This window comes from Nerophis lumbriciformis, linkage group LG03 (assembly GCF_033978685.3).
Source record: "Nerophis lumbriciformis linkage group LG03, RoL_Nlum_v2.1, whole genome shotgun sequence".
Lineage (NCBI taxonomy): Eukaryota > Metazoa > Chordata > Actinopteri > Syngnathiformes > Syngnathidae > Nerophis > Nerophis lumbriciformis.
Genome location: NC_084550.2, coordinates 5707588 through 5734210, shown reverse-complemented (window position 1 = coordinate 5734210; position 26623 = coordinate 5707588). Strand labels below are relative to the sequence as shown.

Here is a 26623-nt window from a genome sequence, read left to right as displayed (position 1 = left end):
ATGATACCTAAAATAATTTTGTTTGGGTATAAAAATTACGAGGTGGTCAACACAAAACGGTTTTGCAGTATGCAACACATGCGGTTCGAAAATGACTGATGGAGAGGCAACAACTTCCAACTTCGTCCGGCATTTGAAGTTGCACAAAGAAGGGTAAGTTTTGAATGTAAGATAACGTTTATTGGCTAAGTAACGTGACTTTTATTTGCAGTGTAGTTAAATCAGTGAGGCTGTAAACTCACTGCTAACGTTATAACGTTATTGCAAACACGGGAATCTGTTGCAGTTCACTACCTTATTCATACTTTTTGTTCAGTGATTTTTTTTAAGCAGGGTTACGTTAGTCAATATATCACACGTAACGTTAGACGGCGGTCAGCAGCACCGCGTATTTTAGCCACCTAAAAAAAGACAAAAATAGTAAAATAAAGGTCAGTTAAAATGTATACTATATTATGAATAAGTGTACCGTTTTAGCTAGCTTTCTGACATACTGTTGGTTGTTTACCTCAGTGGTCCCCAACCACCGGGCCGCGGCCCGGTACTGGTCCGTGGATCGATTGGTATCGGGCCGCACAAGAAATATTTTTTTTTTTTTTTTTTTTTTTTTTTTTTTAATTAAATCAACATAAAAAACACAAGATACACTTACAAGTAGTGCACCAACCCAAAACAACTCTCTCCCCCCTTTTGTTCTGGGCATTGAACATGAAGACTCTTCCTTCACTGTTCCGAGTGGCCATGAGAGTCTTGGCAGTGCCTGCCTCCAGTGCTCCAGTGGAGCGAGTTTTCAGCCATGGTGGCATCATACTACGCCCCCATCGTGCACAAATGACTGACAGACTCTTGGCTAATTTGGTCTTTTGCAAATGCAATGCAGCATAGGGCCCTGACATATAAAAAGTACAACTTTTTTGCTATGTTCACGTATATGTCATGTTTTGTCAATGTTAACACTTTTGTACAAATAAGTACATTTGCACTTTATTTTTCAATGTGTTTGTTCTGTAAAGGAATGAGTTAATGTTTAAAATGACTGGTTAATAGTGCTATTATAAAGTGCAATGTCAGCACAATTTTCTTTCCTGCAATTTAAAATGCACTTGTTTTAATAAATAAATACAGCGTTTGAAAAGCATACACAATCTGTGTTAATATATTAGTCTGTGGTTAAAAGGACTTGAAAGGACTCGAAACTCAAAATGCAGGACTTAGGACTTGACTTGAGACTTTCCAGTCTTGACTTTGGACTTGACTCGGGGCTTGCCTGTCTTGACTCGGGACTTGACTTGGACTTGAGGGCAAAGACTTGAGACTTACTTGTGACTTGCAAAACAATGACTTGGTCCCACCTCTGCTTATCTTACATTTCAGACCTCATGTCTCCTGTCTAATGTGTTTTTATGTCTCATATCCTTATGTCTTTTGTAGCATGCTTTATTTATCATGTCTCACACAAGTATTTAATGGTATGCCATTTGTCTCTTAATTGTCTTAAGTCTATGTTTAAAATTTACCGCCTCATGTCTATTGTGTCTAATCTTGCGACATAAGAAGTGAGATCAAACGAGAAATCTATGTAGTGTTTTGTTACATTTCTAGGCTCAAAGGTATTTGGACAAAGACTTTGCTGTCTGTATGCAAATACTTGTGGAGATGACTTCCTGTACGTGTCCCAATACTTACGTCCATGTCTGCTGATGCCAGAGGTGGACATGTCCGACAACCGTCTGTACGTGTCCCAATACTTACGTCCATGTCTGCTGATGCCAGAGGTGGACATGTCCGACAACCGTCTGTACGTGTCCCAATACTTACGCCCATATCTGCTGATGCCAGAGGTGGACATGTCCGACAACCGTCTGTAGGTGTCCCAATACTTATGTCCATGTCTGCTGATGCCAGAGGTGGACATGTCCGACAACCGTCTGTAGGTGTCCCAATACTTACGTCCATGTCTGCTGATGCCAGAGGTGGACATGTCCGACAACCGTCTGTACGTGTCCCAATACTTACGTCCATGTCTGCTGATGTATGCCAGAGGTGGACATGTCCGACAACCGTCTGTACGTGTCCCAATACTTACGTCCTTGTCTGCTGATGCCAGAGGTGGACATGTCCGACAACCGTCTGTAGGTGTCCCAATACTTACGTCCATGTCTGCTGATGCCAGAGGTGGACATGTCCGACAACCGTCTGTACGTGTCCCAATACTTACGTCCATGTCTGCTGATGTATGCCAGAGGTGGACATGTCCGACAACCGTCTGTACGTGTCCCAATACTTACGTCCATGTCTGCTGATGCCAGAGGTGGACATGTCCGACAACCGTCTGTACGTGTCCCAATACTTACGCCCATATCTGCTGATGCCAGAGGTGGACATGTCCGACAACCGTCTGTAGGTGTCCCAATACTTACGTCCATGTCTGCTGATGCCAGAGGTGGACATGTCCGACAACCGTCTGTACGTGTCCCAATACTTACGTCCATGTCTGCTGATGCCAGAGGTGGACATGTCCGACAACCGTCTGTACGTGTCCCAATACTTACGCCCATATCTGCTGATGCCAGAGGTGGACATGTCCGACAACCGTCTGTAGGTGTCCCAATACTTATGTCCATGTCTGCTGATGCCAGAGGTGGACATGTCCGACAACCGTCTGTACGTGTCCCAATACTTACGTCCATGTCTGCTGATGTATGCCAGAGGTGGACATGTCCGACAACCGTCTGTACGTGTCCCAATACTTACGTCCATGTCTGCTGATGCCAGAGGTGGACATGTCCGACAACCGTCTGTACGTGTCCCAATACTTACGCCCATATCTGCTGATGCCAGAGGTGGACATGTCCGACAACCGTCTGTAGGTGTCCCAATACTTACGTCCATGTCTGCTGATGCCAGAGGTGGACATGTCCGACAACCGTCTGTACGTGTCCCAATACTTACGTCCATGTCTGCTGATGCCAGAGGTGGACATGTCCGACAACCGTCTGTACGTGTCCCAATACTTACGCCCATATCTGCTGATGCCAGAGGTGGACATGTCCGACAACCGTCTGTAGGTGTCCCAATACTTATGTCCATGTCTGCTGATGCCAGAGGTGGACATGTCCGACAACCGTCTGTAGGTGTCCCAATACTTACGTCCATGTCTGCTGATGCCAGAGGTGGACATGTCCGACAACCGTCTGTACGTGTCCCAATACTTACGTCCTTGTCTGCTAATGTATGCCAGAGGTGGACATGTCCGACAACCGTCTGTACGTGTCCCAATACTTATGTCCATGTCTGCTGATGCCAGAGGTGGACATGTCCGACGACCGTCTGTACGTGTCCCAATACTTACGTCCATGTCTGCTAATGTATGCCAGAGGTGGACATGTCCGACGACCGTCTGTACGTGTCCCAATACTTACGTCCATGTCTGCTAATGTATGCCAGAGGTGGACATGTCCGACAACCGTCTGTACGTGTCCCAATACTTACGTCCATGTCTGCTAATGTATGCCAGAGGTGGACATGTCCGACAACCGTCTGTACGTGTCCCAATACTTACGTCCATGTCTGCTGATGTATGCCAGAGGTGGACATGTCCGACAACCGTCTGTACGTGTCCCAATACTTACGTCCATGTCTGCTGATGCCAGAGGTGGACATGTCCGACAACCGTCTGTACGTGTCCCAATACTTACGTCCATGTCTGCTAATGTATGCCAGAGGTGGACATGTCCGACAACCGTCTGTACGTGTCCCAATACTTACGTCCATGTCTGCTGATGCCAGAGGTGGACATGTCCGACAACCGTCTGTACGTGTCCCAATACTTACGTCCATGTCTGCTGATGCCAGAGGTGGACATGTCCGACAACCGTCTGTACGTGTCCCAATACTTACGTCCATGTCTGCTGATGCCAGAGGTGGACATGTCCGACAACCGTCTGTACATGTCCCAATACTTACGTCCATGTCTGCTGATGCCAGAGGTGGACATGTCCGACAACCGTCTGTACGTGTCCCAATACTTACGTCCATGTCTGCTCGTGTCCCAATACTTACGTCCATGTCTGCTGATGCCAGAGGTGGACATGTCTGACAACCGTCTGTACATGTCCCAATACTTACGTCCATGTCTGCTAATGTATGCCAGAGGTGGACATGTCCGACAACCGTCTGTACGTGTCCCAATACTTACGTCCATGTCTGCTCGTGTCCCAATACTTACGTCCATGTCTGCTGATGCCAGAGGTGGACATGTCCGACAACCGTCTGTACGTGTCCCAATACTTACGTCCATGTCTGCTGATGCCAGAGGTGGACATGTCCGACAACCGTCTGTACGTGTCCCAATTCTTACGTCCATGTCTGCTAATGCCAGAGGTGGACATGTCCGACAACCGTCTGTACGTGTCCCAATACTTACGTCCATGTCTGCTCGTGTCCCAATACTTACGTCCATGTCTGCTGATGCCAGAGGTGGACATGTCTGACAACCGTCTGTACATGTCCCAATACTTACGTCCATGTCTGCTAATGTATGCCAGAGGTGGACATGTCCGACAACCGTCTGTACGTGTCCCAATACTTACGTCCATGTCTGCTCGTGTCCCAATACTTACGTCCATGTCTGCTGATGCCAGAGGTGGACATGTCCGACAACCGTCTGTACGTGTCCCAATACTTACGTCCATGTCTGCTGATGCCAGAGGTGGACATGTCCGACAACCGTCTGTACGTGTCCCAATACTTACGTCCATGTCTGCTCGTGTCCCAATACTTACGTCCATGTCTGTTGATGCCAGAGGTGGACATGTCCGACAACCGTCTGTACGTGTCCCAATACTTACGTCCATGTCTGCTAATGTATGCCAGAGGTGGACATGTCCGACAACCGTCTGTACGTGTCCCAATACTTACGTCCATGTCTGCTAATGTATGCCAGAGGTGGACATGTCCGACAACCGTCTGTACGTGTCCCAATACTTACGTCCATGTCTGCTGATGCCAGAGGTGGACATGTCCGACAACCGTCTGTACGTGTCCCAATACTTACGCCCATATCTGCTGATGCCAGAGGTGGACATGTCCGACAACCGTCTGTAGGTGTCCCAATACTTATGTCCATGTCTGCTGATGCCAGAGGTGGACATGTCCGACAACCGTCTGTACATGTCCCAATACTTACGTCCATGTCTGCTGATGCCAGAGGTGGACATGTCCGACAACCGTCTGTATGTGTCCCAATACTTACGTCCATGTCTGCTGATGCCAGAGGTGGACATGTCTGACAACCGTCTGTACGTGTCCCAATACTTACGTCCATGTCTGCTGATGCCAGAGGTGGACATGTCCGACAACCGTCTGTACGTGTCCCAATACTTACGTCCATGTCTGCTGATGCCAGAGGTGGACATGTCCGACAACCGTCTGTACGTGTCCCAATACTTACGTCCATGTCTGCTGATGCCAGAGGTGGACATGTCTGACAACCGTCTGTACGTGTCCCAATACTTATGTCCATGTCTGCTCGTTTCCCAATATTTACGTCCATGTCTGCTGATGCCAGAGGTGGACATGTCCAACAACCGCTTGTACGTGTCCCAATACTTACGTCCATGTCTGCTCATGTCCCAATACTTACGTCCATGTCTGCTGATGCCAGAGGTGGACATGTCCGACAACCGTCTGTACGTGTCCCAATACTTACGCCCATATCTGCTGATGCCAGAGGTGGACATGTCCGACAACCGTCTGTAGGTGTCCCAATACTTAAGTCCATGTCTGCTGATGCCAGAGGTGGACATGTCCGACAACCGTCTGTACGTGTCCCAATACTTACGTCCATGTCTGCTGATGCCAGAGGTGGACATGTCCGACAACCGTCTGTACGTGTCCCAATACTTACGTCCATGTCTGCTGATGTATGCCAGAGGTGGACATGTCCGACAACCGTCTGTACGTGTGCCAATACTTACGTCCATGTCTGCTGATGCCAGAGGTGGACATGTCCGACAACCGTCTGTACGTGTCCCAATACTTACGTCCATGTCTGCTGATGCCAGAGGTGGACATGTCCGACAACCGTCTGTACATGTCCCAATACTTACGTCCATGTCTGCTGATGCCAGAGGTGGACATGTCCGACAACCGTCTGTACGTGTCCCAATACTTACGTCCATGTCTGCTCGTGTCCCAATACTTACGTCCATGTCTGCTGATGCCAGAGGTGGACATGTCTGACAACCGTCTGTACATGTCCCAATACTTACGTCCATGTCTGCTAATGTATGCCAGAGGTGGACATGTCCGACAACCGTCTGTACGTGTCCCAATACTTACGTCCATGTCTGCTCGTGTCCCAATACTTACGTCCATGTCTGCTGATGCCAGAGGTGGACATGTCCGACAACCGTCTGTACGTGTCCCAATACTTACGTCCATGTCTGCTGATGCCAGAGGTGGACATGTCCGACAACCGTCTGTACGTGTCCCAATTCTTACGTCCATGTCTGCTAATGCCAGAGGTGGACATGTCCGACAACCGTCTGTACGTGTCCCAATACTTACGTCCATGTCTGCTCGTGTCCCAATACTTACGTCCATGTCTGCTGATGCCAGAGGTGGACATGTCTGACAACCGTCTGTACATGTCCCAATACTTACGTCCATGTCTGCTAATGTATGCCAGAGGTGGACATGTCCGACAACCGTCTGTACGTGTCCCAATACTTACGTCCATGTCTGCTCGTGTCCCAATACTTACGTCCATGTCTGCTGATGCCAGAGGTGGACATGTCCGACAACCGTCTGTACGTGTCCCAATACTTACGTCCATGTCTGCTGATGCCAGAGGTGGACATGTCCGACAACCGTCTGTACGTGTCCCAATACTTACGTCCATGTCTGCTCGTGTCCCAATACTTACGTCCATGTCTGTTGATGCCAGAGGTGGACATGTCCGACAACCGTCTGTACGTGTCCCAATACTTACGTCCATGTCTGCTCGTGTCCCAATACTTACGTCCATGTCTGCTGATGCCAGAGGTGGACATGTCCGACAACCGTCTGTACGTGTCCCAATACTTACGTCCATGTCTGCTGATGCCAGAGGTGGACATGTCCGACAACCGTCTGTACGTGTCCCAATACTTACGTCCATGTCTGCTGATACCAGAGGTGGACATGTCCGACAACCGTCTGTACGTGTCCCAATACTTACGTCCATGTCTGTTCGTGTCCCAATACTTACGTCCATGTCTGCTGATGCCAGAGGTGGACATGTCCAACAACCGTCTGTACTTGTCCCAATTCTTACGTCCATGTCTGCTGATGCCAGAGGTGGACATGTCCGACAACCGTCTGTACGTGTCCCAATACTTACGTCCATGTCTGTTCGTGTCCCAATACTTACGTCCATGTCTGCTGATGCCAGAGGTGGACAAGTCCGACAACCGCTTGTACGTGTCCCAATACTTACGTCCATGTCTGCTGATGCCAGAGGTGGACATGTCCAACAACCGTCTGTACGTGTCCCAATTCTTACGTCCATGTCTGCTGATGCCAGAGGTGGACATGTCCGACAACCGTCTGTACGTGTCCCAATACTTACGTCCATGTCTGCTGATGCCAGAGGTGGACATGTCCGACAACCGTCTGTACGTGTCCCAATACTTACGTCCATGTCTGCTGATGCCAGAGGTGGACATGTCCGACAACCGTCTGTACGTGTCCCAATACTTACGTCCTTGTCTGCTAATGTATGCCAGAGGTGGACATGTCCGACAACCGTCTGTACGTGTCCCAATACTTACGTCCATGTCTGCTAATGTATGCCAGAGGTGGACATGTCCGACAACCGTCTGTACGTGTCCCAATACTTACGTCCATGTCTGCTGATGCCAAAGGTGGACATGTCCGACAACCGTCTGTACGTGTCCCAATACTTACGTCCATGTCTGCTGATGCCAGAGGTGGACATGTCCGACAACCGTCTGTACGTGTCCCAATACTTACGTCCTTGTCTGCTAATGTATGCCAGAGGTGGACATGTCCGACAACCGTCTATATGTGTCCCAATACTTACGTCCATGTCTGCTAATGTATGCCAGAGGTGGACATGTCCGACAACCGTGTCGGGGACGTAGGCTGCCAGGCCGTGTCCTCCATGCTGAAGGAGAACAACAGCCTGCTTCGTCTGGACCTGTCAGGCAATCGTCTTGGCGACCAGGCTGCGGATCACCTGAGCCCCGCCCTGCACCGCAACGCCACCCTGCAGCGTCTGGACCTGAGCCACAACGCTCTGGGAGAGCGAGCAGGTATAGCGCCATAAAAATCATTAAAACATACAAAAACAGCAAAGTGTTCCTGTCATACAGAGGATCTTTGAGTAGAGTTTTTGCAGTAGGCCCTTAAAAACAAAGGGTTTCTGTCTTATAGAGGATCTTTGAGTAGTATTTTTGCAGTAGGTCATAAAAACAGCAAAGTGTTCCTGTCTTATAGAGGATCTTTGAGTAGTATTTTTGCAGTAGGTCATAAAAACAGCAAAGTGTTCCTGTCTTATAGAGGATCTTTGAGTAGTGTTTTTGCAGTAGGTCATAAAAACAGCAAAGTGTTCCTGTCTTATAGAGGATCTTTGAGTAGTATTTTTGCAGTAGGTCATTAAAAAGGGCAAAGTGTTCCTGTCTTATAGAGGATCTTTGAAGTAGTATTTTTGCAGTAGGTCATAAAAACAGCAGTGTCCCTGTCTTATAGAGGATCTTTGAGTAGTGTTTTTGCAGTAGGTCATAAAAACAGCAGTGTTCCTGTCTTATAGAGGATCTTTGAGTAGTATTTTTGCAGTAAGTCATAAAAACAGCAAAGTGTTCCTGTCTTATAGAGGATCTTTGAGTAGTATTTTTGCAATAGGTCATAAAAACAGCAAAGTGTTCCTGTCTCATAGAGGATCTTTGAGTAGTGTTTTTGCAGTAGGTCATTAAAAAGGGCAAAGTGTTCCTGTCTTATAGAGGATCTGTGAGTAGTATTTTTGCAGTAGGTCCTTAAAAACTGCAAAGTGTTCCTGTCTTATAGAGGATCTTTGAGTAGTGTTTTTGCAGTAGGTCATTAAAAACGGCAACGTTTTTCTGTCTTAAAGAGGATCTTTGAGTAGTGTTTTTGCAGTAGGTCATAAAAACAGCAAAGTGTTCCTGTCTTATAGAGGATCTTTGAGTAGTATTTCTGCAATAGGTAATAAGAACAGCAAAGTGTTCCTGTCTTATAGAGGATCTTTGAGTAGTATTTTTGCAATAGGTAATAAAAACAGCAAAGTGTTTCATGTCTTATAGAGGATCTTTGAGCAGTGTTTTTGCAGTAGGCCATAAAAACAGCAAAGTGTTCCTGTCTTATAGAGGATCTTTGAGTGGTGTTTTTGCAGTAGGTCCTTTAAATATAGCAGTGTCCGTGTCCTATAGAGGATCTTTGAGTAGTGTTTTTGCAGTAGCTCATTAAAAAGGGCAAAGTGTTCCTGTCTTATAGAGGATCTTTGAGTAGTATTTTTGCAGTAGGTCCTTAAAAACGGCAAAGTGTTCCTGTCTTATAGAGGATCTTTGAGTAGTGTTTTTGCAGTAGGTCATTAAAAACTGCAACGTTTTTCTGTATTAAAGAGGATCTTTGAGTAGTGTTTTTGCAGTAGGTCATAAAAACAGCAAAGTGTTCCTGTCTTATAGAGGATCTTTGAGTAGTATTTTTGCAGTAGGTCATAAAAACAGCAAAGTGTTCCTGTCTTATAGAGGATCTTTGAGTAGTATTTTTGCAGTAGGTCATAAAAACAGCAAAGTGTTCCTGTCTTATAGAGGATCTTTGAGTAGTGTTTTTGCAATAGGTAATAAGAACAGCAAAGTGTTCCTGTCTTATAGAGGATCTTTGAGTAGTATTTTTGCAGTAGGTCATAAAAACAGCAAAGTGTCCCTGTCTTATAGAGGATCTTTGAGTAGTGTTTTTGCAGTAGGCCATAAAAACAGCAAAGTGTTCCTGTCTTATAGAGGATCTTTGGGTGGTGTTTTTGCAGTAGGTCCTTTAAATATAGCAGTGTTCGTGTCTTATAGAGGATCTTTGAGTAGTATTTTTGCAGTAGGTCATTAAAAAGAGCAAAAATGTCCTGTCTTATAGAGGATCTTTGAGTAGTGTTTTTGCAGTAGGTCATTAAAAACTGCAACGTTTTTCTGTCTTAAAGAGGATCTTTGAGTAGTGTTTTTGCAGTAGGTCATAAAAACAGCAGTGTTCTTGTCTTATAGAGGATCTTTGAGCAGTGTTTTTGCAGTTGGTCCTTTAAAAATAGCAGTGTTCCTGTCTTATAGAGGATCTTTGAGTAGTATTTTTGCAGTAGGTCATTAAAAACGGCAACGTTTTTCTGTCTTAAAGAGGATCTTTGAGTAGTGTTTTTGCAGTACGTCATAAAAACAGCAAAGTGTTCCTGTCTTATAGAGGATCTTTGAGTAGTATTTTTGCAATAGGTCATAAAAACAGCAAAGTGTTCCTGTCTTATAGAGGATCTTTGAGTAGTGTTTTTGCAGTAGGTCATTAAAAAGGGCAAAGTGTTCCTGTCTTATAGAGGATCTTTGAGCAGTGTTTTTGCAGTTGGTCCTTTAAAAATAGCAGTGTTCCTGTCTTATAGAGGATCTTTGAGTAGTGTTTTTGCAGTAGGTCATTAAAAACGGCAAAGTTTTTCTGTCTTAAAAAGGATCTTTGAGTAGTGTTTTTGCAGTAGGTCATAAAAACAGCAAAGTGTTCCTGTCTTATAGAGGATCTTTGAGTAGTATTTCTGCAATAGGTAATAAGAACAGCAAAGTGTTCCTGTCTTATAGAGGATCTTTGAGTAGTATTTTTGCAGTAGGTCATAAAAACAGCAGTGTCCCTGTCCTATAGAGGATCTTTGAGTAGTGTTTTTGCAGTAGGTCATAAAAACAGCAGTGTTCCTGTCTTATAGAGGATTTTTGAGTAGTATTTTTGCAGCAGGTCATAAAAACAGCAAAGTGTTCCTGTCTTATAGAGGATCTTTGAGTAGTATTTTTGCAGTAGGTCATAAAAACAGCAAAGTGTTCCTGTCTTGTAGAGGATCTTTGAGTAGTATTTTTGCAATAGGTCATAAAAACAGCAGTGTTCCTGTCTTATAGAGGATCTTTGAGTAGTATTTTTGCAATAGGTAATAAAAACAGCAAAGTGTTCCTGTCTTATAGAGGATCTTTGAGTAGTATTTTTGCAATAGGTAATAAAAACAGCAAAGTGTTCCTGTCTTATAGACGATCTTTGAGCAGTGTTTTTGCAGTAGGCCATAAAAACAGCAAAGTGTTCCTGTCTTATAGAGGATCTTTGGGTGGTGTTTTTGCAGTAGGTCCTTTAAATATAGCAGTGTTCGTGTCTTATAGAGGATCTTTGAGTAGTATTTTTGCAGTAGGTCATTAAAAAGAACAAAAATGTCCTGTCTTATAGGGGATCTGTGAGTAGTATTTTTGCAGTATGTCCTTAAAAACGGCAAAGTGTTCCTGTCTTATAGAGGGTCTTTGAGTAGTGTTTTTGCAGTAGGTCATTAAAAACTGCAACGTTTTTCTGTCTTAAAGAGGATCTTTGAGTAGTGTTTTTGCAGTAGGTCATAAAAACAGCAGTGTTCTTGTCTTATAGAGGATCTTTGAGCAGTGTTTTTGCAGTTGGTCCTTTAAAAATAGCAGTGTTCCTGTCTTATAGAGGATCTTTGAGTAGTATTTTTGCAGTAGGTCATAAAAACAGCAACGTGTTCCTGTCTTATAGAGGATCTTTGAGTAGTGTTTTTGCAGTAGGTCATTAAAAAGGGCAAAGTGTTCCTGTCTTATAGAGGATCTTTGAGTAGTGTTTTTGCAGTAGCTCATTAAAAAGGGCAAAGTGTTCCTGTCTTATAGAGGATCTTTGAGTAGTATTTCTGCAATAGGTAATAAGAACAGCAAAGTGTTCCTGTCTTATAGAGGATCTTTGAGTAGTATTTTTGCAGTAGGTCATAAAAACAGCAGTGTCCCTGTCCTATAGAGGATCTTTGAGTAGTGTTTTTGCAGTAGGTCATAAAAACAGCAGTGTTCCTGTCTTATAGAGGATTTTTGAGTAGTATTTTTGCAGCAGGTCATAAAAACAGCAAAGTGTTCCTGTCTTATAGAGGATCTTTGAGTAGTATTTTTGCAGTAGGTCATAAAAACAGCAAAGTGTTCCTGTCTTATAGAGGATCTTTGAGTAGTATTTTTGCAATAGGTCATAAAAACAGCAGTGTTCCTGTCTTATAGAGGATCTTTGAGTAGTATTTTTGCAATAGGTAATAAAAACAGCAAAGTGTTCCTGTCTTATAGAGGATCTTTGAGTAGTATTTTTGCAATAGGTCATAAAAACAGCAGTGTTCCTGTCTTATAGAGGATCTTTGAGTAGTATTTTTGCAATAGGTAATAAAAACAGCAAAGTGTTCCTGTCTTATAGAGGATCTTTGAGTAGTATTTTTGCAATAGGTAATAAAAACAGCAAAGTGTTCCTGTCTTATAGACGATCTTTGAGCAGTGTTTTTGCAGTAGGCCATAAAAACAGCAAAGTGTTCCTGTCTTATAGAGGATCTTTGGGTGGTGTTTTTGCAGTAGGTCCTTTAAATATAGCAGTGTTTGTGTCTTATAGAGGATCTTTGAGTAGTATTTTTGCAGTAGGTCATTAAAAAGAGCAAAAATGTCCTGTCTTATAGGGGATCTGTGAGTAGTATTTTTGCAGTATGTCCTTAAAAACGGCAAAGTGTTCCTGTCTTATAGAGGATCTTTGAGTAGTGTTTTTGCAGTAGGTCATTAAAAACTGCAACGTTTTTCTGTATTAAAGAGGATCTTTGAGTAGTGTTTTTGCAGTAGGTCATAAAAACAGAAGTGTTCTTGTCTTATAGAGGATCTTTGAGCAGTGTTTTTGCAGTTGGTCCTTTAAAAATAGCAGTGTTCCTGTCTTATAGAGGATCTTTGAGTAGTATTTTTGTATCTGCGGTCCTCTCCAAGGTTTCTTATGGTCCCATTGGGTTGAGTTTTTCCTTGCCCTGATGTGCGATCTGAACCGAGGATGTCGTCACTTGTGATTTAGGGCTATATAAGTAAACATTGATTGATATTCAATTGAATATAGGTTGCAAATTATTGTATTCTGTTTTTATTTACCATTTACACAACGTGCCAACTTCACTGGTTTTGGGGTTTGTAGTTTGCCAAGTTGTCTGATGACCAGCATCAGGTCCATTCAGCGTCACTATGACAAGGCGTCTCCGGTTTATTGGACGTTTTTTGGGGGGGATGATGGAAGAGGCGACAGCTTGCCGAGAGGCCGCGTCCTTATTTGGGCGGCGGCAGCAGACTGTGGCATTCAAAGGTCAAGAACATTGTCTCTCATTAAAAGGCCTTTCAGTTATCATGCTTATGAGCTCTTTGACGGGACGCCGGTGGAGGAAACGCACACCCGGGATGTACCGCGTTGGATATTGCTTGTTGTATTGGTGTGTGTGTGTGTGTGTGTGTTTGTGACGGGGGCGTACGCTGGGTCGTATTTCATCCGTGCATGTTTGATTCCGCTTGTGCTGAAATGTCATCCCGGCACATTTACCGGTCTTCAATGCGGAGGACTCGAACACGCGCATCCTTCTTTATTGCTTTTCCGACAAAGCCTCGAAGTTTTCTTTCCTCCGGACGATGATGAATTTGATGAACGCTGTCAGTTACTCTATGAGGTCTTTGATGTTGGCGATAACACCTTTATTTTTAATTGCAGGCTCCAAATTGTCTTTGATGTTTTTCAAACATACGTTAATAGGAAAAAACTGTATTTGATGTATATTTAGACTTAGACTTAGACTTAGACTAACTTTAATGATCCACAGGGGAAATTGTTCCACACAGTAGCTGTAAGGATGCAACATCATGCCGAATAATAATCATGTGATATTTACAAAAGTGGACGGTAGGTTTGCGGAATACTCCAAATATTATTTTGCACAAATTCTTTGAAATGGCCGCCAACAGGGTGAACATCGCCTCAACGGATCGAACAAACACATTTTTTACCAAAGATCAAACCGACTTTATGTGTTTTGGGCACATCAAAGACTAAATACAATCAAAGAACTTAACATGTTTTCTTCGTAAACTTCAAAGACTGTTGAGACTTCAAAGAATCTAACATTGTTTTTCCAAACATCAGACCTATGATATCCAGAGGTGGGTAGAGTAGCCAGAAATTGTACTCAAGTAAGAGTACTGTTACTTTAGAGCTTTATTACTCAAGTAAAAGTAAGGAGTAGTCACCCAAATATTTACTTGAGTAAAAGTAAAAAGTATGTTGTGAAAAAACTACTCAAGTACTGAGTAACTGATGAGTAACATATACACACACATATATATATATATATATATATATATATATATATATATATATATATATATATATATATATATATATATATATATATATATATATACACACACATATATATATGTATACATACATTGATATATACAGTATATAATTTACATTTATTTATTTTGCCGTTTTTGTTTACATGTTAAAGGTGTTTTAATGAATATTCATGCGTGTTTAACACATATAGATTCCTTTCTTTCATGAAAACAAGAATATAAGTTGGTGTATTACCTGATTCTGATGACTTGCATTGATTGTAATCAGACAGTAGTGATGATAACGTCCACGTTTTCAAATGGAGGAGAAAAAAAGTTCCTCTTTTCTGTCTAATACCACATGAAAGTGGTTGGTTTTTGGCTTCTTATTTGTCCAGCTTCCATATTCGTTTTTATACACTTTACAAGAAATACATTGGCGGCAAACTCCGTAGCTTGCTAGCTTGCTAGCTTGTTTGCACTGGCTTTCGGAGACTCTTATTCTGAAAGCGCAGGCGCGATGGAGCGGCACTTTTATTGTGAAGACAGGAACTGTGCAGTCAGTCTTTAGGCTTTTGACGGGATGTACGGTTAAAATAAAAAAGGGTCTTTTTTCCTTCACACTTTTGATTGATTGATTGGAACTTTTATTAGTAGATTGCACAGTACAGTACATATTCCGTACAATTGACCACTAAATGGTAACACCCCAATAAGTCAGGTCATGTGACCCCTGGCTCTGTTTGATTGGTCCAACGTCACCAGTGACTACATCTGATTGGTGGAACGGAGTCAAACGTCACTAGTGACTGCATTTTATTGGTGGAACGGGGTGAAACGTCACCAGTAAGACAGGCACTATGAAGGTCTGTCTGACAGACCAAAACAAACAAAGCGTGCATTAACAGATCGATAAAAATTAGTAGCGAGTAGCGAGCTGAATGTAGATAAAAGTAGCGGAGTAAAAGTAGCGTTTCTTCTCTATAAATATACTCAAGTAAAAGTAAAAGTATGTTGCATTAAAACTACTCTTAGAAGTACAATTTATCCCAAAAGTTACTCAAGTAGATGTAACGGAGTAAATGTAGCGCGTTACTACCCACCTCTGATGATATCTCAGCTTGTTGCGATAGCATTTTTCCAGGTCCAATTACCATTTTTCTGCTCATATATATCAGAATTAGAATCAGAAATACTTTATTAATTAATATTTTCAGCACAATCCCATTCAAGAGCAGACAAACATTACAGGGAGACTTTGATTGATTGAGAAGTTTATTGACATCTTAAAGAATTTAATCCATTTAAAGGGGAACATTATCACAATTTCAGAAGGGTTAAAACCATTAAAAATCAGTTCCCAGTGGCTTATTTTATTTTTCAAAGTTTTTTTCAAAATTTTACCCATCACGCAATATCCCTAAAAAAAGCTTCAAAGTGCCTGATTTTAACCATCGTTATATACACCCGTCCATTTTCCTGTGACGTCACATAGTGATGCCAACACAAACAAACATGGCGGAAAGAACAGCAAGCTATAGCGACATTAGCTCGGATTCAGACTCGGATTTCAGCGGCTTAAGCGATTCAACAGATTACGCATGTATTGAAACGGATGGTTGTAGTGTGGAGGCAGGTAGCGAAAACGAAATTGAAGAAGAAACTGAAGCTATTGAGCCATATCGGTTTGAACCGTATGCAAGCGAAACCCACGAAAACGACACGACAGCCAGCGACACGGGAGAAAGCGAGGACGAATTCGGCGATCGCCTTCTAACCAACGATTGGTATGTGTTTGTTTGGCATTAAAGGAAACTAACAACTATGAACTAGGTTTACAGCATATGAAATACATTTGGCAACAACATGCACTTTGAGAGTGCAGACAGCCCAATTTTCATCAATTAATATATTCTGTAGACATACCCTCATCCGCGCTCTTTTCCTGAAAGCTGATCTGTCCAGTTTTGGAGTTGATGTCAGCAGGCCAGTGAAGCTAGGGTCAATAGGGGGTTTAGCTCGCTCGTCTGCGGGAACAAACTGCCGCCATTGCTTGCCGTGCTACCGAGGTCCTTTGTCCCTGAATTGCTCACACACTCCGGCAGATTCAATGGGGGTCTGGCGGCAGATTTCTTTGACTTTATGGTTGGAAATGCATCTGCTTTGAGTGTCGCAGGATATCCACACATTCTTGCCATCTCTGTCGTAGCATAGCTTTCGTCGGTAAAGTGTGCGGAACAAACGTCCAATTTCTTGCCACTTTGGCATCTTTGGGCCACTGGTGCAACTTGAATCCGTCCCTGTTCGTGTTGTTACACCCTCCGACAACACACCGACGAGGCATGATGTCTCCAAGGTACGGAAAACAGTCGAAAAAACGGAAAATAACAGAGCTGATTTGACTCGGTGTTTGAGAAAATGGTGGATTGCTTCCCGATGTGACGCCACGCTCCGAGAGCAAATACTAGAAAGGCGTTTAATTCGCCAAAATGCACCCATTCAGAGTTCGGAAATCGGTTAAAAAAAATATATGGTCTTTTTTCTGCAACATCAAGGTATATATTGACGCTTACATAGGTCTGGTGATAATGTTCCCCTTTAAAAAGGCGAATGGATGGCACAAAAAGCCAAAAGGCTTGTTTCCATTGTGGTCCATTAAAATATTCATCGCATTTGATACATTCAATAATAAAGGATATATAACCTGTAACATGTATATAAAAACATTACGTTAAAAAAATGGATAAGACAAAACAGGATCGCTGATGGGTCTGCCAAATTCCGGCGCCCCTTACAAAAAATATTCAGTCTAAGCCTGGGCCCCTGGAGAGGGGGTCCAGACTGAGGCCAAGGGGGGAAAACTCATAGCCATAGCACACATAAGCATGTGTGTAAGAGGGAAACATCAAAGAACACAAAGGACATCAAAGAGCAGAGCTGATGCAACCAGCCATTTCTACATACAGTTACAAAAGTAAAACAACAACAAACAGACTCTCACTATTATGTTAGATCCACTATGGACTGGACTCTCACTATTATGTTAGATCCACTATGGACTGGACTCTCACTATTATGTTAGATCCACTATGGACTGGACTCTCACTATTATGTTAGATCCACTATGGACTGGACTCTCACTATTATGTTAGATCCACTATGGACTGGACTCTCACAATATTATGTTAGACTCACTCGACATCCATTGCATTCGGTCTCCCCTAGAGGGGGGGGTTACCCACATATGCGGTCCTCTCCAAGGTTTCTCATAGTCATTCACATCGACGTCCCACTGGGGTGAGTTTTTCCTTGCCCTTATGTGGGCTCTGTACCGAGGATGTCGTCGTGGCTTGTGCAGCCCTTTGAGACACTTGTGATTTAGGGCTATATAAATAAACATTGATTGATCATTTTCCTCGACTGATGCACTAACATCATGTGGTTTATTTTGTACATATCATCGACAGAGATACAAAGACTTGCTATTGCGACATCCAGTGGACACATTCAGTGACGTGCAGTCACTAGAGGCAGGTGAGGCGGGGCCTCACCTGCCATCATGGAAAGAAAAAAAATGTAAAAAGAAAAAAAATTAATTAAATTGTTATATGTATCCAGTGATTATACTATAGAGTTATTTTCCATTTAACTTCACCAGTTTTAGATTATTTTTATTCAAAATCGCTGAATTTTCACATTTGCCGTTCAAATACTGAGAAGAGACGGTGCGGTGAACAGCAGCCAGTTGAGGCACGTCACTCAGTGCCTCAACATGGATTCCGGACTCGGCTAACTGCTGGCCTGCTGTGCAGTGAGACCGTATTGCTATATGAATTATATTATACATTTCCATAGTTTAGTTAGCTGAGGTATATAATGTACAGTGTATTTTGTCAACAACTGTATGTGTGTAACGTATTTCTTGTGCTGAGCGATCATAAAACGGCTGCAAAAGACGTACTGGCTGAGGCTCCAGTAACCCCGCCTCCTGCACCCCCGCCGTAGAATTATTATATCAACTAAAGCCCACACTTAAACTTTCCACGTGCAAGATTGAATCTATTTAAAAACGTTATTTCATAAGAAGCCAAAAAGTGCAAAAACAATAATGTTCGTGTTGGAGGAGTTGTGAATGACTGCAGGGCCACAACATTAGGTACACCTGCAGACAACTCCTCCTACACGAACATTATTGTTTTTGCACTTTTTGGCTTCTTATTAAATAACTTTTGTAACCTATTTTCATGGGCTTTCCTCTTTGTGATGTTAAGTTCCTGTTATGCGCTGTTATACAGTATATGCCTTGAGCTCTTATTTTGAAGGCGCTAAGAGCGGGAGTGATGTGACACGGAGTGGAGCGGAGGTTTTTGAAAGAAGGTAAATAAAGTGGTCCTCGTGTAAACTGGAGCCTCCGTGTTTGTTATTTTGTAGTTTCATACAGTATAGGCGACATTTATAAACCCTCGGTTACACTTTTTTAAATAGATTCAATCTTGCACGTGGAAAGTTGAAATGAGGGCTTTAGTTGTGGACTTCATTTCTAAGTAAAGGTAAGACCATAATAACGTTTTTTTTTATTAAATGTGCTTTTTTGTGTGCTACAGTTTGTATGTGTAAAGTTAAAGTTAAGTTAAAGTAGCAATGATTGTCACACACACACTAGGTGTAATGAAATTTGTCCTCTGCATTTGACCCATCCCCTTGATCACCCCCTGGGAGGTGAGGGGAGCAGTGGGCTGCAGCGGCGCCGCGCCCGGGAATAATTTTTGGTGATTTAACCCCCAATTCCAACCCTTGATGCTGAGTGCCAAGCAGGGAAGAATGCTGGTATGAGCTTTTAAACATAACCCGTTAACTGCTGCCAATCAAATGGTGAATAAGATACTCTTTAGGGTTCATATGTTTGTAAATCTGACTGTGATGAAGTCAGTGCCTCACCAGCCATCAACCTCACCGCACGTCACTGGACACATTTAGAACAGCGTCAAATATTTCAGGTACATTTTTAGACTTAGCAAACTCATCCAACCAGTCCGCGGGCCTGACCCCGGATTTAGAGTCTGGCAACCAAAAATGGTCGTTGACATTTACGATGTTTGCTTTGATTGTCCCCACAACCCTCCCAGGACTTACTCTGGGAGACGCTCTGTCGGAGAACACCGGCTTGCGATGGTTGAGTCTGGCCTGGAACAGCATCGGAGGAAGAGGAGCTGCCGTCTTGGCCAACGGGCTCGGGGTAACACACGGCGTCACAAAAAAAGCCAAACTACATAATGGGATACACACACTTATCTTTTTAGGGAAACTTCTTCCTAAGAAGTGTGGATTTGTCTTATAATGGCTTTGGCAAGGAAAGAGCTCGGGCTTTAGGACAAGCTCTTAAAGACAACAATGTCCTGGAGGAGCTAAACGTCAGGTAGGAGGCGTCGCCCTGAGCTTTGGTGACTTGTCTGCTGATGAATAAAATGATTCCGTTACTGTGGAAAGAGTCAACGTGACACTAATTGTGTGTGTGTCTGACAACAAGCAACAACAGAATCCCCCCTGAAGGAGCCGCCTACCTCGCCTGCGGCCTCAAAGTCAACAAGACCCTCCGATGCCTGAACGTACGTAAGATAAATGAATGAACCCAATAAGAGGACATTTATGACCGATCGTCTTAAACTTGGTGGATTGACTGATTATTATTTGGTAGCCATTGCCCTTGATCTTAAGGAGATTGCCAGATGTTTAGCTGCGATAAGGTCAAAAATGGTATCGCAGAAAACCCAATTGAGTCACGTCTCAAATTAATGGGCTTGGCGAGGCCTTCCTGGTTATGTAATTATTTTGTCAATATACCTTAAAATAATGACGTGCTGGCCAGAAGGATAAGATAGGATAGGATAGGTCTTTATTGTCATTGCACAAGTACAACGAAACTTTGTTTACAGCACAAACCCGTTCAAGGTTAGACAAACAAACAGTGTACAGGGTTACAGAACAAGAACGCTGATGGGTCGCCACAAGGCGTCCCGTAAAAGATGAGGAAAAGGTCAACGCTGGGGAAGGATGAGTAAAAAAATACAATCTAGACTCGACTCCTAAGGGGGTCCAGTCTGGAGTGGGAAAAAACCTCCATAGCAAAGCACATATAAATATTACAACGTACATCTCGAGATATCTAGCAACAGAGGGGAGGGAGTGCGGGGCCATGGTGGCAGGCCGCAGCTCTCAGGCGCTGCCCATCCTTTCATCACCCCTATGGGATTTGCGTAGAGGACGTTGGATTGGGGGTGGGGTATGTGTGTGTGGCATATATTTTTTGTGGATGCGTGTGTGTTCCGCGGCCTTGATGTTGTGCAGCCGATAAGTCCAAAGTCAACAACAACAGGTGTGTGTCCATGAGAGACAAGAAGGGAGTTTGTTGTGTCTTCGCCACAGAAACACCGCCGGCTTTGCTGGGCCCAAGATCATCTAAGCTGGACTGGTGCAAAGTGGAAAAGTGTTCTCTGGTCTGACGAGTCCACATTTCAAATTGTTTTTGGAAATTGTGGACGTCGTGTCCTACGGACCAAAGAGGAAAAGAACCGTCCGGATTGTTCTAGGCACAAATTTCAAAAGCCAGCATGTGTGATGGTATGGGGGTGTATTAGTGCCCAAGACATGGGTAACTTACACATCTGTGAAGGCGCCATTAATGCTGAAAGGTACATACAGGTTTTGGAGCAACATATGTTGCCATCCAAGCAACGTTATCATGGACGCCCCTGCTTATTTCAGCAAGTCAATGCCAACCCACGTGTTACATCAACGTGGCTTCATAGTAAAAGAGTGCGGGTACTAGACTGGCCTGCCTGTAGTCCAGATCTGTCTGCCATTGAAAATGTGTGGCGCATTATGAAGCCTAAAATACCACAACGTAGACCCCCGGACTGTTGAACAACTTAAGCTGTACATCAAGCAAGAATGGGAAAGAATTCCACCTGAGTCGCTTAAAAAAATGTGTCTCCTCAGTTCCCAAACGTTTACTGAGTGTTGTTAAAAGGAAAGGCCATGTAACACAGTGGTAAAAATGCCCCTGCGCCAACTTTTTTGCAATGTGTTGCTGCCATTAAATTATAAGTTAATGATTATTTGCACACAAAAAAAAGTTTCTCAGTTCGAACATTAAATATCTATTTGTCAATTCAATTGAATATAAGTTGAAAAGGATTTTCAACACTGAAAATCTGTTTTTATTTACAACGTACCAACTTCACTGGTTTTGGGTTTTGTAATATAATTTAAGATTAATTCACTGTTTTATTTTTATTGTATTTCTTAATTAAATTTACTAAGATTAATTATATATATATATATATATATATATATATATATATACGTATTTTCCGCACTATTAGCCGCACCTAAAAACCACAAATTTACTCAAAAGCTGACAGTGCGGCTTATAACCCGGTGCGCTTTATATATGGATTAATATTAAGATTCATTTTCATAAAGTTTAGGTCTCGCAACTACGGTAAACAGCCGCCATCTTTTTTCCCCGTAGAAGAGGAAGTGCTTCTTCTTCTACGCAAGCAACCGCCAAGGTAAGCACCCGCCCCCATAGAACAGGAAGCTCTTCTTCTTCTACTGTAAGCAACCACCCGCCCGCGTAGAAGAAGAAGAAGCGCGCGGATATTACGTTTCATTTCCTTTGTGTGTTTACATCTGTAAAGACCACAAAATGGCTCCTACTAAGCGACAGGTTTCTGGTTCATGAAAAGACGCAATCTCTCCATCCGCACACGGACTACTATTTCACAGCAACTGCCTAAAGACTTTCAAGAAAAGCTGGCTATTTTCCGTGCATATTGTAAAAACAAGATAGCTGAAAAAAAGATCCGGCCAGAGAACATTATCAACATGGACGAGGTTCCACTGACTTTTGATATTCCTGTGAACCGCACTGTGGATACAACGGGAGCACGTACGGTGAATATTCGCACCACAGGGAATGAGAAGTCATCCTTCACTGTGGTTCTAGCTTGCCATGCTAATGGCCAGAAACTTCCACCCATGGTGATATTCAAAAGGAAGACCTTGCCAAAAGAGACCTTTCCAGCCGGCGTCATCATAAAAGCTAACTCGAAGGGATGGATGAAGAAAAGATGAGCGAGTGGTTAAGGTAAGTTTACGCGAAGAGGCCGGGTGGCTTTTTTCACGCAGCTCCGTCCATGTTGATATACGACTCCATGCGCGCCCACATCACGCTGGTTTTTAATATATTATTAAAGTTTGACTGACCTATCTGACTGTTTTTTTGACATTCCTTTAGCGCAGTTAGATGCGGCTTATAACACGGGGCGGCTTATAGGTGGACAAAGTTTTGAAATATGCCGTTCATTGAAGGCGCGGCTTATAACCCAGGGCCCCTTATGGTGCGGAAAATACGGTATGTATATATATATATATATATATATATATATATATATACATTTTTTTTTATTTTTTTTTTATTTTTTTTATTTATTACTACTCTGGTTCTTGTTTTTTTTGACATATCAGCAATCAATGTATGCCTTGTGTGTAATGTTCCAGCTGGGTCGGAACCCCATCCAGAGTGTCGGCTGTTCCAGAATCCTCAAGTCCATCCAGGAGAACCCGGATCCAGCCGTGGAGGAACTGAACTTTTACGTAAGTTTTGCACACGTTGCCCGGGCGACGGTGGTTGTTCTCCTCTAAACACGTGTTCGCCGCCGGCAATCAAGGACATTGCGGTGAACCAGGAGTTTGAAGACCTGTTCAAGACTGTGAGGGACATGCACCCGGCGCTCACGGTCCACCATGGCGGCAAGATCGGCATGTTCGGGAACACGCAGGTTTGAAAAACTGTCATTTCTTTTACAAAACCCGAAACCAGTGAAGTTGGCGCGTTGTGTAATTCGTAAATGAAAACAGAATACAATGATTTGTAAATCCTTTTCAACTTATTTTCAATAGAATAGACTGCAAAGACAAGATATTTAATGTTCCAACTGAGAAACTTTTTTTTTTACATTGCAAAAAAATTGTCACAGGGGCATTTTTACCACTGTGTTACATGGCCTTTCCTTTTAACAACACTCAGTAAACGTTTGGCAACTGAGGAGACACATTTTTGAAGCTTTTCAGGTGGAATTCTTTCCCATTCTTGCTTGATGTACAGCTTAAGTTGTTCAACAGTCCGGGGGTCTCCGTTGTGCTATTTTAGGCTTCATAATGCTTTTACTATGAAGCCACGCTGTTGTAACACGTGGCTTGGCATTGTCTTGCTGAAATAAGCAGGGGCGTCCATGATAACGATGCTCGGATGGCAACATATGTTGCTCCAACCTGCTGACCAACTGCATCTCTGTCTGGACTGGAGCCTGCAATGCCTCAGACTGGAAGTCTCTCCAGAGAGTGGTGAGGACAGCGGAAAAGATCATCAGGACTCCTCTTCCTCCTATCCAGGAGATCCCAAAAAAGCCGCTGCCTGACCAGGGCTCAGAAAATCTGCAAAAACTCCTCCCGCCCCCACCAAGGACTGTTTTCACTGCCGGACTCTAGAAAGAGGTTCCGCAACCTCCAGGTTCTGTAACAGCTTTTTCCCTCGGACCGTAAGACTCTTGAACGCATCATAATTAAATTCATACTTGCCAACCCTCCCAGATTTTCCGGGAGACTCCCGAAATTCAGCGCCTCTCCCGAAAACCTCCCGAGACAAATTTTCTCCCGAAAATCTCCCGAAATTCAGGCGGACTCAGGTCCTCCACAATAGAAAAAAGCGTACCTGCCCAATCACGTTATAACTATAGAATGATGGAGGGCGAGTTCTTGGTTTCTTATGTGGGTTTATTGTTAGGCAGTTTCATTAACGTCCTCCCAGCGTGGCAACAACACACACCAACAGCAGTCACGTTTTTGTAAACCGTAAAGCCGTAAACAGCAATGTTGTGACACTCTTAAACAGGACAATACTGCCATCTAGTGCATTTGATGAAAGCACTTTTGTGCGTGCCACACATCAATGCATCATCAGAGAGGATGTTCAGCATGGTTCGAAAAATAGTGACAGAGAATAGAACAAGGATGGACAATTCAACCCTTAACTCAACAATGAGTAGATGAGTGTTATGTGTGTGTATATGTGTAAATAAATGAACACTGAAATTCAAGTATTTATTTTATATATATATATATATATATATATATATATATATATATATATATATATATATATATATATATATACACATATATATATACATACATACATATATATATATGTATATACATACATATATATATATACATACATACATATATATATATATATATATAAATAATAAAATATATATATAATAAAATAAATATATATACATATATATATATATATATATATATATATACATACATATATATATATATATATATATATATATATATATATATATATATATATATATATATGAAATACTTGACTTGGTGAATTCTAGCTGTTAATATACTCCTCCCCTTTTAGCCACGCCCCCGTCCCACCCCGACCACGCCCACCCCCACCCCCCTCCCCCCACCTCCCGAAATCGGAGGTCTCAAGGTTGGCAAGTATGATTAAATTATCCCCTCAACTACCCCCAAAATGGATTAACTCGCTGGAATTTAAAAAAAAGACAATATAACATACATCCATAAACGTGGACGCATGTGAAAAAGTGCAATATATTTATCTGTACAGCAATCTATTATTTATTTATATATATTTATATATATTCATTTATTATATATATATATATTCATATATTATTTACCGTATTTTTCGGACTATAAGTCGCAGTTTTTTTCATAGTTTGACTTATATATGTTTTTTTCCTTCTTTATTATGCACTTTCAACAGGTGCGACTTATACTCCAGTGCGACTTATTGTCATGACTTGGTCCTGGGGTTTAGTTTTTCTCGACGGCAACGGAAAGTTGGCTCGGGCGAGACGGGAATGAAGGTACATTCTTATTTAAACACTATAAATACAAAACAAGGAAGTAAACAAAAGGCGCGCACAATGGCGGAGAACAAACTATGAAGCCAAACACTTGCACAAAGGCAAAAACTATGAACAACAAAAAAACACTAACTGTGGCAATAATAAACAAAACTTACTTGGCATGGACAAAAAGGAGCAGCGTGAACGATGGACATGAAAAAAGAGTCAGAAATGTGCAGAGCATAAATGTGGGGATGTCACCAGAAAGACAAACTGAAAAACAATGAACTTAAATACTACAGACATGATTAACGAAAACAGGTGCGTGACTCAAAACGTGAAACAGGTGCGTGACGTGACAGGTGAAAACTAATGGGTTGCTATGGTGACAAACAAGAGTGCACAATGAGTCCAAACGTGGAACAGGTGAAACTAATGGGTAATCATGGAAACAAGACAAGGGAGTGAAAAGCCAGAAACTAAAGAGTCCAATAACTAAACAAAACATGACTAAGACAAAACATGATTACACAGACATGACACTTATACTCCGAAAAATACGGTATATATATTTATTTATTTATATATGCACCTTATTGCTTTTTTTTTATCCTGCACTACCATGAGCCTATGTAACGAAATGTCGTTCTTATTTGTGCTGTAAAGTTCAAATTTGAATGACAAGAAAAAGGAAGTCTAAGTTTGTCTAAGTCATACTTGCCAACCCTCCCGGATTTTCCGGGAGACTCCCGAAATTCAGCGCCTCTCCCGAAAACCTCCCGGGACAAATTTTCTCCCGAAAATCTCCCGAAATTCAGGCGGAGCTGGAAGCCACGCCCCCTCCAGCTCCATGCGGACCCGAGTGACGTCAGGTGAGCAACACCACGTAAATCGTTGGCCAACCAAAAAGTAACCCCAGTACGCTATAGCCAACATTCACCAGGAGATGGCAACAGACAAACATAGATCACTCTATTACATTCCTCCCCTTTTAGAAATGTATAGAAGTTACTCAAAATAAATAAACAACCCAACCAAAAAATGCAGCAGCTCAATTAAAAAACTGTACTTAAGCCACATTCTTTTCTTTTTTTTTTAGAACTGAACTCTTAACCCTGATTTGTAAAAAAAAATAACATGCTTATTATACAAACAGTATTTGTACACCTTTAACACAGATTTTTATACTGTCTTCAGAGATTCAGTTTTTTTGGTGGTACTCGAAACCTTTCTGGGTACCTGCGAAAGGGTGTTCAGCAT

General features: G+C 42.5%; 1 protein-coding gene across 1 annotated transcript in view; it reads left to right on the top strand.

Annotated features, from left to right (window-relative positions):
- The window catches only part of LOC133575011 (uncharacterized), a 60943-nt gene that overhangs the window by 19803 nt on the left and 14517 nt on the right, over positions 1–26623 (top strand). Inside the window, exons 4-9 of the mRNA XM_061927464.1 lie at positions 8112–8318; positions 19526–19635; positions 19700–19815; positions 19927–20005; positions 22962–23057; positions 23132–23242. Of these exons, the coding sequence (XP_061783448.1) occupies positions 8112–8318; positions 19526–19635; positions 19700–19815; positions 19927–20005; positions 22962–23057; positions 23132–23242 (719 nt within the window). The remainder of the gene's footprint in view (positions 1–8111; positions 8319–19525; positions 19636–19699; positions 19816–19926; positions 20006–22961; positions 23058–23131; positions 23243–26623) is intronic.